At 37.4% G+C, this 16583-nt stretch overlaps 1 protein-coding gene across 1 annotated transcript in view; it reads left to right on the top strand.

The window, feature by feature from the left end:
• Positions 1 to 16583, top strand: part of LOC139999309 (uncharacterized) — a 38995-nt gene that overhangs the window by 13723 nt on the left and 8689 nt on the right. Inside the window, 5 exon segments of the mRNA XM_072027092.1 lie at positions 390 to 772; positions 2861 to 3134; positions 4530 to 4820; positions 4902 to 5111; positions 16399 to 16514. Coding sequence (XP_071883193.1) covers positions 390 to 772; positions 2861 to 3134; positions 4530 to 4820; positions 4902 to 5111; positions 16399 to 16514 — 1274 coding nt within the window.

A 16583-nucleotide genomic window follows, 5' to 3' on the forward strand; every position in this document is an offset into this window, starting at 1 on the left:
TATCAGTCGTGTTCCTGAATAACTCAGAATTCTTTAAATTCTGTTTTACTAAGAATTTAGCAAAAGTGAGCATCTAGTGAATCACCAACAAAAATCAAGAATGAATTATCCAATATTCAGAGTAGTAATACTAATGATTTTTATCAGATTAAATAAAAAATCATCAAGGTTTTTTAGGCTTAATTTTTTTAACGTATGCTGTGCCTTGTAGGAGCTAATTGCCTTCTTGCTAATTACCAAACCAATTGCTGAAACACAGTTTTGGATTTAGCTTGTAGAAAGCTTTGGCTGATTGAATCCATTTTTTACTTAGTTATACAGCGATTGGAATGTTTGGATTTCCTGCTTAGTTTGTTTGCCAAATTAGATAAACCTACTGTTTATTTCAGGAGAGATGATGGTGTCACCATTAAATACTCCAGATTCTTCAGGAGAGATACTGGATTGTCATGACATCTCAGATTTGATGAGAGAGGAGGAATCTCCAAAGTCTATATTTGAAATAATGTACTCCAGAATTCCAGAAGGAATAGCTATGCTGGAAGAAGATCTCGATGTGGACAGCGTATCATTAAGTGCAGAGAAACAAGCCTCTCAGGTGAAATTGGAAAGTAAAAGGAAAACACCAGATGAGAAGCTGGAGTCAGTCAACGTTGGATCAGCCATCGAGCAGCCATTAAAAACCCCAAAGAAGAAGCCAGGACTTGTAGAGGTCCTGTCGGGCATCAAGCAGCTTATGAAGACTGCCAAGCAGAAGTCAGAGGAAACAAAGGTAAAATATTTTCTTTAGCTTTTGGAAAGAGTTTATTTAAGCTTGGAGCCTGTGGTTGAAGTGAACTCTTAGGCCATCTAATAAGACATGTTTTATATCATTGTATTTTCATTAAAATATCTCATGCACAAGACCTGTGGCTGACAAAATACCTTCTGGAAGAGCACCTGATGTTTATTTGAAAACAGTGAAGTTGACAACCTGTGTTTTCCTTGGTAGCTTTGTCCAGGTGTGAATGGGTAAAAACCAGAAGATGCAGCTGAGTACAAATTTGAAGGAGCACTTTTTTTCTAGTCATTTGTTTCTGTTATGTTTAAAGCACCCTTAAATTACTTACAGACTACAATGGAGTTCTTTCTGTGCCTTCCTTTTCATAAGTGGGATATATGCATGTTTGTTTTTTTTGTACAGCTTCTTCATAGCTTGTAGATTAAATTCAAAACGCTTTTTTTCTTTAAACATCCAAGAGCACTGAGCTTTTGCCAAAATTTGGTGTTACCACGTAGTCAGTTGATTGCTCTTCATGCCCATAAGGCTTTCATTCACTGCTTGCTGAATGGACACCAATTCTACTCTGTTTGCTTGTATTAGGATGTACTTTGTTTAGAGGAACCCTACCTAAATGGCTGCTGAGGCTGCTCTGGGTTACCATTTTGACCTTACAATTCGCACCTTCATCACTCTTGTCATTGGTGTATTTTATTAGCATCGATTTTTGTTGACTCCCAGATCCATAGATTAAAATGAGTATTGCTGGTCTGTGTAGAACTACAATAAAACACTTCAAAACATTCAAATGATTTAGATTCAATAACCCTCTTTTTCTAATCTTACTAGACAATGTTCAGCCCGTTTACTGAATGCTTTTTAAAACTCTACTGTGTTGTCTTTCACTGTAAAAACTGCTACACTAGCTCAGATAACAAGTATTAAGTTCAATTTTGTGGTAGTACCAAATATATGATGCAGTTAGCAAACGAAGTTGGCTTCATTTTCTCATAAAGTATTTGGCAGGACTTTTTTCAACTGTTTCACTCCCAATTTTCTATTAGTTAACTATTTCTTGTCCTGTCAGACACACACAAAAGTATTGATTATTGCTTATTTCCTTAGGTCAGGTCAGAAAATGTTATGGATCCTAAGCAGGAAGATGCTGTAACTGCTTGTACTAATGGCAGTCGTGAGTATGGTAAGTACAAACACTTTTATTTTAACTAGAGTAATAATGAATATGCAGGACTGTGTGTGTTGTTAGGAAGTTTCAACGTGTTGTAAAAATTCCAAATTATATAGTATGGAAGGAGCAAATATCTCAGGGAATTTGAGCAGTAATCTGTAACACAAACCAGTGTTGGCATTCTATTGGTGTTTAAAAAATGGTGTAGTAGTTTGATGTAATAACGGTGGCATCTCCAAACATACCAGTGTAAAAAACAAACAAACAAAAAATCACCTGTTGCTAAGGTATCCACTTAAAATCACCTTTATTTGCAAAGACTTTCAAAATATATCTTAAAGCTTGAGTGCTACCTGTCAAATAAAACAAATAACTCTGTGTACTAAACTGGGTTTTATTCTAGGAGTCTGTTTAAATCCCTGTTACTTTTTAAAATTAAATAAATTCATTTGAGCAAGACCACTTTACTGGGAAAATGAAAACTCAAGAGATACTTTGATCGGGCATAGTAATGTGTAACTTTTGTTTGTGCTCTTTTCTATATGACAAACTTTGTAGGGGGGAATAAAACTGTTTTAGAAGACAAAGGAAATACTTCACAAGATAAAGATTCTCAACAAAAGTTGTCAACTAGTGAAGACCACTCTACCCAGAGACTAACAAGGGGCAGACCAAGGAAGACTGTACATCCACCTTCAACAAAGCAGTGTGAAAAGGATTTAAATTCAAAAGAATTGCAAGGTCTGGAGAAAAAGAGCATCCAAGAAGAGATGGGAGAGATCAGTACTTCAACTTCAGTAGCTAAAAATACAGGAAGAGGAAGGAGAACAAATCTTTGCATGGAAAAAGAAATTGTTTCAAAGCATCCTGTTGAGAAAACAGTTGAAACCGTTTCACTTGTGGAAACGCAGGTTGATACTCGAAGACCAAGAAGAGGTAAAACTAAGGAACCTAAGGAGTTAAAACATCCTAGTGAGGATCTTGAGTCTTCTGAAAAAGATTCTTCAGTGCTACAAAAAGATCCTGCAAATAGGAAACAGGCTTTGCAGGAGTATGATATCAGTAGCACATCTGTAACTGAAGATGATCAAAGCAGAAAGACAGAAGGCGTATCTAGTAGCACTCAGGATGAAAATCACCAACTGCAAACCGATTTAAAAAAATCTGAAAACGCATCTGACAAAGGTAGTGTAGAAGACAGAGAAGAAATTCTTCTATTGCATCAGAAGAGGTCTAGAGGAATGAAAAAAATAGAAAACACAGAAGCACTGCTTCCACCCAAAAGACAAAGAAGAGCTAGGAATGAACAGGTTGAACAAGCTCCTTCAGAGGAACTTCATGGGACGACAAGGAAACTTCGTAAACACCAATCAGCAAAATTACTACAAGGTGATGAGCAGACTTCTGAGACTGCCCCCACAGAAGCATCTGGAAACAGAACTGAACTTGAAGTAAAGGTAACAGAAAAAAGAGGTAAGTCTTCAAGAAATGCTAGAAAACAACCAGCAGAAGTAAAACCAGACATGTGCGGGATGGCACTTGAAAATACACAGAATGTTCAGAAAGCCAAGGAGACTTCAAATGAAACCATTACGGAAACAAAATCACCCACCAAAAATGAGAGGAAAGTATCTCTGGGAGATGAAGCGGAAAATGCTCAGGAAAATACTACAAAGGCATCTCAAAGATTAAAGTCAGAATCACCTTCTGGAGAGACAGATAAAATGCCAGTAACTGTTCTCAACTTGGAATTCAAACAAGAAGCAAACAGAACTAGAAGCAGGAGAGGGAAAAAAGACTCTTCAGAGAAGAAGGCTGATGAATTTGCCCAGGATGTAAACAGCCTAGATCTTATGCTTAAATGTAAGTCAGAAACAGAGGAATCTTCTCCCAAAGAGTCTTCAGCCTCTAGTTGTGTCAAGCAGGCACACCAAGTAATGAAAGACCAGAACAACACAGCTGACACATTGGTAACTGCTCTAAACAGTGATGGCATTGCTCATAGACATCAAAAGCAGACAAGAAATGAGCAGGAAGCAAATGAACCAAAGCAAACTGAAATCCTGCAAGAGAATCGAACACAGGCAAAAGCAAATGCATCAGCAAGGGACAAAAGAAAAGAGATTGATCTAGCAGCAGAGGCAAAAAGTTCAGCTTCTCTCCGGAGAAAACGTGGCTTGTCAGAAACTGATGACAAAGAGGAGAGTACTAATGAAGAACAAAACGTGCTTTTGGAATCGGTGTCCTGTGCAAAAGCAAAGCCATTAGGAAGGGGCAGAAGGAAAGAAACTCCTCCAGTGTCACACACAACTAATTCCATTTCTCTTAGAAGAAAACGTGGTTTGCCAGCAGATAACGGTAAAGAAGAGGCTCTTAAAGATCAAAATGTTCCGTTAGGAGCAGTTGTTTCAAGTCTAAAAGATCAACCAAAAAGAGGCAGAAGGAATGAAGCTGCCATATTATTAGAAGCCACAAGTTCTACTCCTGCTCGGGGAAAACGTAACTTATCAAAAGAAAGTAGCAGAAATAATAATCATAGGAAAGCTAAACAAATGATTTCTGAAAAACCCTCTTCCGAAGAAAAAATTGACCTTTCAAAAGGGTACTCAGGGAAAAAGAGTAGTATCACTTCACTGGCTGTTAGTTCTAGTTCACTTCAAGGTTTGCCAGAAGATGGTAAGAATGAAACTCCCAAAGAGCAACAGGGTATACTTTTGGAAGTAACCCAATCAGGAAAAGAAAATCCATCGAAGGCAGGCAGAAGGAAAATAGTTCCTTCCAAATCTGAAGAAACTAGTTCAACCTTTCTCAGGGAAAAGCTTGTCTTGCCTGAAGACAGAGGTCAAAACGGAATCCTTAAGGAAGGTGAAGGTACAGCTCTGGAAAATAACTCATCCCAGGAAAAACAAAGGCAACTGAGAAATAAGAGGAAAAATGTACAATTCAAACCAGAGGCAGCTACTTCTCTTCGTGACAATGGCAACTTGCCTGAAAACGGCAACATTTCGGAAATGCAGTGTTTGATACCCACTGGTTCTGAAGAAAGTAATCAGTCTGGAAAAGGAAAAGAGGTTAACCCTACCCAACAGACAACTTCCACTTCTCGCAGAAGAAAATGTCTGTTGCCAGCAGATGATGTACCACCTAAAAAATCAAAATCAGGTGAGGAAAAAAAAATATTTCTATTTTCTACATATAGCTAAGTCTAGAATTTTGTACAGGTTATTACTGTTGGCTGCCATAGTCTAATGTAAATAGAGAGTGGGTCTTTAATGTAGCAAAGAGAGGTAAGTAAAGAAGGGGCTAGGTTATCCTGTACAAACCAGATGTTTCTCCAAAGCAGAATGGATTGATTGTATGGCATCTGACAGCTGTATTCCTCTTCTGCTGAGTTATTCAAATGCTCTCATGCTCTTCTGCTGTCTCAATCCGTAACTTGCAGGTTAAATAACAGCAATTAACTAACTTACAGGTGGTTATGAGCATAGCATGATATTTACATTTGTAGCACCCATTGTCTGTGCTTGTTTTCTCCTAAATACCATCTAAGCTCCTGCTTTTGTATGTCCAGGTTTTGGGTAGCTTGTACAACTTATCCGTGCTGTAATGAAGTTGGTGCTAGAAGGACTTGGAGCTGTATTTGAGCTCAAATGACAGCAGAAGTTCCACATGTCTCTCACTTTTCCCGTTTTTCAGTTTTATTTTCCCCAAGCCAATAGAGCTCTAGCTTCAGACACTTGAAATATTCCCTAAACCTTTCAGCTGGATGTGATAAAATTTTAAAGATACCACGTTGTAATAAGAAATTATCGTCAAATAAATATAATAAAATGGAAGTAATGAATCTTTACAGATGCACAAAGAATTTTCTGGCAGGTTATGTGCATTAATCCTGTTGTGATTTGGCCATGCTCTCGTTTCATTTCTCTTCATCTCTTTATCTGTTACATGTGCTTATCCAAACGTAACACGTACATCTATTGTGGCAGGTTCCCCTCTTGGTTTATTGACTTCACACTTCTGCTAGTTTTCACTTCTTGACACTGCTACATGCACCTCCCAAAGGACTGATCTCTCCCAGTGCTTTTCTACCGGTCTGAATAGTTTCTTTTGGGGGGAGGTCCTTTTTCCCCACATGGATTTTAGTGGTGGTGCTTGGGTCGATGCTCATCTCTTGGAGCAGCTTCACTGGTCTGTGCCATGTGGATTCTTCCAGAAGCGTCCAGTGTGTTTGTTACAACTACAAGCCTGACTTTGCAGTTCTAGCTGGACAATAAATTAGTTGCTGTACATTCATTTTTGCTGTTTTTTTCTTCAGTGTTAGATATGTTTTAGTTTTACATATCAGTAGAAGAATTTTTAGCTAAAATAATAGCTAATTGGTTTTGGTGCTCTCATTAATGTTAACCTACTTTCAGAAATAGCTGTATGTCCTTGGGGACCTATTTTAAAGGATATTGGATGTGCAGAAGTGTGGGTTTTGTAACTGGTTTGTTGAACTCATAGATGTAAGCTTTGGAACGTAGTCATTAGGGACATCTCCCTTCAAAAACAATGGAACTGAAGATTGACTTTCTATAAAATGCTTGATTTATGATATAAATTTCCATTTAATATTTCTGTCTACGAATAGAGAATGATGAAAACGGATCACCCAAAAAAGGGAAAAGAAACAAAACTGAAGAAAAACTTGAAGGCAATGTGAAGACAACTCAGACTGCTGGAGGGACGAACAGGACAACAAGATCAAGCACAAGAGCAAGTGCAAGAACAAGAAAATAGTCTTAACAGTTAAAGAGCCAGTTTTTAGAATGATTCTGTAAATGACATTGGAATTTTTAATGTGACTTGACTTACACTCAGATTTTAAGTTCAGATTTTGTAAAGCTATCGCTGATGATATTATCTAAGTACTTTTCTTAATATGTTTACAGATATGATGCCGCCTGTTTTAGTAGATACATATAGTGGTTCCTATACCATGCGATGCTTGTGCAGAATGGCAGGTAGAAAAATAAATCTTTTATGCTCGTATTTATCCCCTTTTTTATGGTAATGAGTACAGTAGCCAGGAAGCCATGTTACTTTACTGCCAGTGTAATTGTAAGCTATTTTCTGCTTAAATTTTATGTGCTTAAGTCTTATTTTTTCATTAAAGTTCTGTAAATATTCTTTTAAAAACTATAGATTTATTAGTAGAACTACTATGAATGAAAATGCTATTTAAAAAAAAAAAAAAATTACTGAGAAGTACGGGTTTGTAAGCCGTTAAATTTGTAAACAATTTAGGACTTAAGTGTTTTGTGTTCTTAGGAATAATTAAAGATGTAATTACTACTGTCCTCTTACAACCATATTTAATTTTTTTAGCCAAATGCCATAATTTTTGGAAGTGTAATGTGGGTGCCTCTGAAATTCAGGCAATTCTCTTGTAAACATGGCCACGCTGTGCAGTGCTTGTAAAGGGAGGTGAGCACTGGGAAGAGGAGCAGTGAGCGTATGAGGTTGCGATGTTGCCCTTTTCAGAGCTGCAGCTGATGTGGAGTACTGAATGTGGTTTGGAGAATATTTTCTAGAGGTCAGTGTCTGCGGCCTGTGGATAATGTTGGCGTGCACACATCTCAAAGGGTGGTAGCTTTCTGTTCCTCTATGAAATGCAAAAAAAAAAAAAAAAAAAAAAAAAAAAAAAAAAAAAATTCAGCTCAGGTATCTATGCATTTTTAAAACCCCAGTTAAGAACCTACATTTTCATATAGTCTAGGAGGAGTAATAGATTTCTATGGAAGGACAGATAGAGTTTATTTTCTGATGTTTTTCTTAGGGCTTCTTTTGGAGAAGATGAATGGCCCTTTGGGCAAGTTCTGATTTGTGAAATCCGTGTTTTCAAAGTGTTACCACAAGAGGAGTGAGGGGTTGCTTCCACCAGCTTAGGTTGCAGCCTCTGAAATGAGAGGAGTATCTTCACCCAAGATGTTTAATTGGCTCTGTGGTGCAGGATTTATGATCATCCCAAATTCCAGGACATGTAGCTTCATGCTTCTTGTCTCAGCAACAACTCAAGCAGTAGGTCTAGACTAGTGACCTTGGAGTTTTACAGAATTTTACCGATTTTACTGGATCCATATGAAGTCCTTGCATGTTGATCAACTCCAGTTTCCTTGCACTCATTTTCTCCTGCTCTGTTTGTGACTCAGTCTCCTTAACTGCAACAGGGAGACTTCACAAAGCCATCTTCACGAACCTAATCCTGTGTCGGCCCCTACTGGCTGCTGCTTAGAAGTATCCCTTTTGGTTGGTTTGGTTGTTTTCCAAAGAAACCTGGTGATAGCCACCAACAGATTCAGAAGAGAAACAGGACAAAGCAGCTTGGCATTTGTAACCCCTTGAAGGTGATGTGCTTGGGATCAATTTGTCATTTGGCTTAGTAGCTTTCCCTATGCAATGTGGGTAGAAAGAGGAAATAACAGCAGCGCTTTGACCTCTGGAAGCTCATGATATAAGTACCCTTCTAGGTCAGCTTCACAGCCTTGCTGTCTTCCGTGTTCCAACCTGTATTTTTTGTTCTTGCAGTTATGTAAGAGAAGCAAGTGCCTCTAAGTTGCTCTTTCTCTGTCATTTCAGTCTTTAATATCATCCCATAATTATTCAAGGCAGTAATTTCTAACAAATCAAAGTCCTGAGGCACACCCCAATTTTTATTTTTTATTTTATTTTTTTTTTTAGAATGAGAACAGGGCTGAACTCTTGTGCTGTGAGAAAATGCTCCATTTTAATTGCATTACACACAGCCTTAATGATAAGGGATCATTCCATCTTCCCTAATTTAGCTAGTACGTGTTCGATAGTGAGGCGGCCTCCATACCAGAGGAGATGAAAGCTTTGGGCAGAGGCACGGAGTTGTGAGGGTAGAGGAAGAACACTTGCCAAGTTTCCATCACTGCATTGAAGGAGCTGCCTTGTTTTCCATTCAGTAGCTGCAACTAGGATATAAGAGGGCATCTTGGCCTCTGTGCCAAGCTGTGCAAAGTGAAGAGCTCGTCAGCGAGATGAGCAAAGGGGCATTTTGTTTGGGTTTGTTGAGTGTCACAGGTTGTGCAAACAAGACATTCACCACACAAAAGCTGTTCTGCATAAATGTTACTCTTGACTCATTGGATAAAACCTAATTAAGGCTTTCCTAACAGGGCAATATTCTTTTTTTTTCCAAACAAAGTTCTTGAAAGAAGCAGGAGGGGGGATTCTCGGCTCCTTTTCACAAACCACTTCAAAAGAACTGAGAGAACACCCTTAACTAGATAGCGCCGCTAGGAGCAAATCATTTTTCATAGCACCTGGCACACTGCATTAGGGTATCACACATCCCACCACTTCAGCTGTGGTCAGCACGTGACTGCTGATGAGCGGGGGCTAACGAAGCGTGCCAGAAGCTGGGCTGTGACTGCTTAACCCCACTGCCACACAGGGCCTGAGCTTGCTCCCCATTCAGCCACTCGGGCTTATTAATTGGGGCTGCGATCCACAGGAAAGTAACTGCTCTGTGGTTGTTTTCTGTAGAGCAGCTAATGCTCAGACTAAGTAAATTGACTTGAAATATCTAATTAATAAGTAAATAATAGTCCATAAAGAGCAGCTGACTCTGTCTGCTGAGATACTACAGAAATGGGGCCTCGCTTAGCAAAAGAGGTCCTAATGGCCTTTTGGGGCAGTGCAAGAAATTCCCTTCTAAAGATGATTGTTAGTTTTGTCCTTGCTTTTATTCTAAAAACCAGTCTCGTCCTAACTGACACCAGCAGAAAGAGTCCACACTCTTGTTTTAAGACAGTATCTGTGACTTTCATGCAGCAGAATTGGTAATTCTACAGGTCACGTTAAAGGTTTTATACAGGATTTTAAACTCAAGTATTTGGTGTCTCTGATTTGTTTTGAAGTCTGTCTCTTCAAAACTAGTAAACTGATATACATGTATATATATATGTATATACATGTATTTTAACAAGTTTTAAAGATCAGCAGCCTATGCACATCATTTCGGGGAGCAATGGTAACAGTGGTTTGAAGTAAATTATGTGTCTGTTTAACACAGAATGGGAAAAAATAACCTACTTTAGTTGTAGAATCTCAGAGGAAAGCAAAGTCCTACCAACACACCTACAGTGAGAACAAGCTCCAGTGAACCATACGTATGCAAACGTTATAGCCTTATTGAGAAATAGAGCTGAACACAGGCATATTTTCTGATTCTAATTAATATATATATTTTTGTCTCCAGTGATTCTGTCTGATATCTCATTTTTTGTTTGCTCCTAGTTTGTGACTTTCTATGTATATGTAAAGTATGCATATAAAGTTATCAAAGTTATACACTTATATATATTTTTCAGAGCTGAGTTACCAATTTCTGAACATACTAAATGCATAATTAATACTTGATATACATTTAATATCTCTGTGGCAGTGAACTAATTTATTTTCTACTTTTATATTACTATTTAGTACAAGCTAAACATGAGTAAAGAATGGTATCCATCCCTAGGCATGTTGACCAGATCTGTACCATTACAGTAGTTCAGGGGGACAGAAGGTGGTCAACCTTCATCTCGTGAGACTCACAGCCCCACAAGGAAAAATGTGTCATAGGATTATTTTCTGTAACATAGTACGCATAAATATCTTGCAATTTGCTCTCAAGTATAGCTAGGAGTCTCAAGTTAACTATTTTCTCAAAAATTTTGATGGCAAATATAAATGTGCGGTTGTCATCCCATGTCTTGTGTCATTGGTCATCTCCTGAGTGTACACCGACACTCAGCTCCTTCCAGGAATCTTCACCGACTTTGATACTGCCAAATCAATAGCCTTTAGGTTATAAACTCTACAAGAAGCCAGGTATTTTTGCCTAAATTGAATGCCTAACTTGAAAGAGCCCTTCAGAGCTGCAACACAGCTGAAAATAATTCCCAAACTGCCCTACTTCGATTTCATTCTGCTTCATTTAATGTGTTTCTGGAAGGTGGTGGTGTCCTTAAAGAATGCAAATTGCAATTCTTTTATTACACGAAAATATCTTCTAAAATGGTCTGAGTCTCAAGCTAAAATATTCTGAGTCTTATGCTAGGTAAATATTCAAGGGAAAAACAAGGGTACCTATGCAGAACTTCTGAAAGAAAGTGACACAAAAATAATTTAAGAGAAACTCAGAAATTCTGTAATGCTTATTTTCAATACAAATTGTAAAATATCCTATGTGGAGGTATTTATAACTCCATCACTACCTTGATTTATTTACCTTTGGGATGTGACTTTACAGTGTCCTTTTCTGTCCCCAGGTATGAACTGTAAGTGATCATAGCAAAGACTTCATTTACTTATGTATTTATTTATTTATTTCCAAATACTGTTTGGCTTTCACTTAAAGAAATATTTCTGCATTTTTCAAGAGGCATAGACTGAAAACATAAGGTGGAGAAACAGCTGATCCTTAGCATTGGAAGTGTATGTAATTTTTAATATAAGGTGTATGTAATTTTTAATATAAGGAGGTGTTAAAGTGCCAGGCAGATGTCGCCATAATGTCTTTATCTGCAGTAAAACTTTTGTACACCACATAATGTGCTATGTGTCCATTGAACTAGGATGTTTTGACTATGGATTTTGAAAGAATGTAATTAAGTTTCTATATATGCCTCACTTCTTTTAATGTCTTGCCCTAGAAAGTTTTTGTTTGACAATAGTAAATAAAATAAAGTTGACTTTAATTCTGTGTTTGTGTTTTTGTTTGTTTGTTTGTTTGTTTTATATAATAAATGTAGCTTCCAGGAATTCATAAAAATATGTTTACAGTTACTCATGCCTTTATTTGGATTCATAGTTTTCTCTGTATGTGTCTATATATTTTTACATTTATAAATATATTTTAAGGAGGAGAGAGATATTTAGACAGTAGAACAGTAGAGAATGAGTACTAAATAATGTTGGTGAAGAGTGGTGGTGAATATCCATGGCCAGGTAAAATAAACATAAGAAAGAATATCACAGCTGCCTTTCTTTTCATCAGCAGACTGTTTCCTTTATACCAAACTAGGGAGACGTATAAGAAATTGAGGTGCCTGACAGTGCATCAGACTTTTTTTGGGTTCAATATATTTGAAAACTATATTTTGAAAGGCAAAAACACATATATATATTTTATCTGTCCAAAAGAAACAAGAACATTCCATAAATACCTGCAAGTATGTAAAGATAATATAATTTTCAGTAATGGTATAATATATACTCTCCAGAAAGGCTTTTAAATAAAATTTTAAATAACATTTTACATGGATACAGTAAGATAGTAAATATGCAGTCCATTTTATTATTATTTTTTATTATTCTATTTTTGTTTAAGAGCCTGGTCACATTTTATTAAAATGGGTAACTAAAATATTCGCTGTAAGGCTGAGCGTTTAGTTAACTCGGTATTCATATTTTCTAAGCAATCTTCCAAAAATAAAAAAATAAAAAAATAATCCTGACATTAGATTTTAATATTTCAAACCTGTACTGTAATCAATGGTATAGTTTATATAGAGATATGTCATTTACTCTTGACTTTCTCTTTCATATCCAATATCCTTTCTGACTACTGTGAGTTCATAGCTCAAAAAAGTTTCTTGATAACAAGATCAGCTGCTTAATTACAAGAAAACCTGTATTGGTTTGAATTTTCCATCTTTTAATTTGTATCTTTCCATGGCATTCCTCTCCTGACTTGACACTAAGGTGCAATGCTATTTTGAGAGAACAGTGTGATTGTAGTTGTTAACCTTGATGCTGAGTTGTAAACACTATCAGGTTCGATAATTTCCCAAAGGCTGAGATCTGATGGAGCCAATTCTCAAAGATTAAAAGATATCAGGTAATTGATGATCTTTGAGGATGTCATCTCCATAGATTCTTATTTCAGCTTCCTTTCTTGCTTCTTTAGGATAGAATTTATGGTTTGTCCTCAGGGGAGGAAGAAAAAACAAAAGAAAACAAACAAACAAAATAAAACTGAAACAGGTGGAACTTGCACCCTTCTTTTAAAAAAAAAAAAAAAAAAAAAAAAAAGCCTTTGGGGTTACTTGCATCTCCAAAACTCAGTTAGTGAATATTCTGAGGCTTGTGACTTGCGCTTGTATGTGCACTTGAAGGGCTCAAATTTGGGGAGGCAATACACTGGAAGAAGGTGATGTAGAAGTAGAATTTTAACTGTCAGTTATATTGGGTCATCTGATAGCTTTTTATGGTACTCAGGGTAGATACAAGTACCTTCTTATGCTTAATTTGAGCACCTCTCCCTAGCAGGAAGTTGAATATCTCTGTCTAGAACTATTCCGACTTCAGAACAGCACTTTAAAACACGTTCCTGACACAAATCCTTTATCAGAAGTGTCCAAGCATTAGGAGAGATTTGGGCTCACTGAACTGTGATGCAGCAGTACTTTGAAAGAGAAGTTTAATCAAGTTTGAATGCTTGAACAAACACAATATTCTGTGGGATTGGTGTTGTTTTAGTGTGTACCTGAATGCTTTTCCATTGCAAGAAAAACTTCTTAACAATAATGGCGCAATAAACTATTTTATTAACCATAAAACTTGCGTGCCATTTCTAGAAATGCATCTTTTGCCATTGAGAGTGGGAGATGAAAGGACTGCTCAGACTTGCAGCCATCTGAAAAGTATATATATATATTTATTTATTTTTTTTCTCTAAAAAGGGAAAAAAAAGTTAATATTTAACTTCCATATTTCATTTCCTCAGTATTATTTCCTTCAGTGACAGGATCGTATTTTGGAGGAAAAGACCTAGTTAAAGAAGTGCTAGTGGAGTAGAAATTGGGAAGTTCTGCAATTAAGAGCCTTTACCAGGCTCCTGGATAGCTTTGAAAGCATATAAGAAAATCTAAATGGCTACTGTATGGCTTAGAAAAGATCCCATGAACTTGTTTTTTTGCTATTTTCAGAGAGAGTTGCATCTACCTTTTTATCAAATATCTTCATGAATACCAGAAAAAATCCAGGTATCCTTGCCATTAAAATGTCAAAAAAAAATTGCCTAAAATCAACTAATTAGAGCTTTAAATTATATTTAAAGATTGGGCTTTTCTTAACAAGCTAAAAGCACATTTACTAAGGCAAAGTAAGGCAAAGTGTTAAATCCTTGGTTTTGTTTGAGAGAAATATTCTGCAAGCCAGCCAACTGTGGAAGTTGTGTGAATTTTGTACTTAATATTTTGCGTACGTACATAAAGCTCCAAATGACCTATTTTTAAATAAAGGACAATGATAACACCCTGTAGGAGGGTCAGACAGATCATTTTGTCAGAAATCACATGTAAAACGAGGGCCAAATTCACTTTAATCGGACCCACCGAGAACAAGTTTCAAGTCAAAGCCTTCAACTCATTTACATCAACAGCCGAGACTTCTAGCAGTCTGACCTGGTAGCTGGGCCAGGTTAAAACAAACAAATGAAAAACTTTCATCTGTTGCTGTTCCAGTCTGTCAAATTACCAAGATAAAATCATTTTACTACTGTGTTCTGAGGTGTATTTTAGTTAGTGAATTACTTCCTAGCCCTCCTCTTAACTGCCTGGTTCCTGTCAGCAAAGTCAGGCCCACCAATTAGCGCAGGCTAATTCTGCTCCTTTTTATATGTGTGCCTCCTTTGTTATGCTGTACATTGTTCACTAGTTGGGATATCTACTGACAATTAGGGAATGAGGCAGACACAAAGACTAATTTGATCACCCGGAGACCTGCCTCCCAAGATCCCTGTGTAGGCAGTGGAGACACAGCAGTACCTCCAGGGCACTCCAGCTGAGGTTTCAGCTCGCCTTCGCCCTCTAGAGAAGCCTCCTTCTTTCCATTAACTACAGGGAAAGACTGGCATCCCCAGGCAAGAGATGGCCCCTCTCAACCACGCTCCCATTTTAATAAGGGAAGTCAGCGACAGAGTTTGACTTTTGAGTTTCAGGGCAAAGGCTGCTCGTCCGCCACGCTGGAAACGGGCCTGGTCCGGCTGCCTGATGGAGCTCATCCCAGCCCAGCTCCCGACCTGGCCCCATAGGCACCTTGTGCCTCCAAAATCAGCAATTCCCTTTGGGCACACTTCTATGTGCTCTCGGGACACTCCTGGCCTCACCAGGAGGACAGAATGAGGGAGGAATGGCAGTGGGGTGAATCTTTCACGTGAATTAAAGTCATTAAGTAAGGTTCTGTTTGTTAGGTTAATTGCGGTATTGATCTTCCAAGTCCCTCAATTTGGAGTAGTATATAACTGATACAATTTCAGTTCAATAATTTTTGTTGGTGAAAACATGCATTTTACCTGTATTCAGCTTAGTTTCTTTATGCCTTTTTCCCTAGCCAGTTCACACACTGTCAGTTGTAGACTGGACTGCCTGTAAGTGTTGGGTGTATGGCAGACATCATGGATGATAACCATTGAGACACAAATATTTTAATTGTTGAACATTCAAATTCAAATGTTGGTCAAAATAGTTTTGATACCACTGGAAAAATTGAGAGGGAATCTGGTTCTTGAAAATTTAATCTTTATGAAAACACTTAAAGATGAGATGTCTTTAATTTATGAAAACAAATTATATCAATTTGACTCTTTCAAAGTCAAATTTAAAATTTCCCATCAATATCAACATTCATCTGGCAATTTATTATTCTTTGCTATCTTCGTTTTTTGTAGAATCATTTTAAAGTTGTGAATAACATGCTGTGTGCAGTGTCTGTGTGCAGTGTCTCAGTGATAGTCCTATTATATGGTGAGATAAAATCACAGGCCTTCCTGGTTAATGCTGGATATGTTTCACTTAAAACAAACAAAAAACAAACAAACAAAAAAAAAAACAAAAAAGCAAAAAAAAAAACAAACAAAAACAAAAAAACAAAAAAAAAAAAAAAAAAAACATTTTTTTGCTGTTAAACCTTACATTCTGTTAAGGAAAAATTCAGGTAAAATAAAGTGCAAGACTGAAAGGCTTATGGCAAATTTGTAATGAGGAAAATATTTCACAGAATCGCAGAATATCCTGAATTGGAAGGAACCCACAATGATCATCAAGTTTAACTCCTGGGTCCTTAAATGACCGCCCAGAAAATCAGACCACATGTCTGAGAGCACTGTCCAAATGCTTTTTGAACTCGAGCAGAGAGTGAGGACAGAGTGAGGTCAGCACTTAGCACAGATTCTGGAACTGTATGACGCTTTTTGTTGTAGAAACGTACTGGATGCTTGGACACTTGTACTGGATGCTTGGACGCTCGTACTGGATGCTTGGACACTCGTTAAGATTCAGCTTGAAATTGTGATTTCTGACTACAGCAAATCCTTTGGAATCATAAATAGCTGTGAAGTCCTGTTTACACAGCTGCCAGTTAAGGTTATTGTGTCTGTTTTGCTTCGTAGTTGCGAAATCTTGGGCAGAAGTGGTAAAATTGGGTGTTGCAAGACCACAGGCAAAGGCCGTTAAAAAACGTGCCCCAAAACGAAGACCAATGAAGAAGACAACACAGTCACCAAAGGTATTTGTTTTACTTCTTTTTAAGGTTTGGGGGTTTGCTTAACCTTGAAACAGCTTGTTGGCATTTAAC

This window comes from Anas platyrhynchos, chromosome 23, assembly GCF_047663525.1.
Source record: "Anas platyrhynchos isolate ZD024472 breed Pekin duck chromosome 23, IASCAAS_PekinDuck_T2T, whole genome shotgun sequence".
Taxonomy (NCBI): Eukaryota; Metazoa; Chordata; class Aves; order Anseriformes; family Anatidae; genus Anas; species Anas platyrhynchos.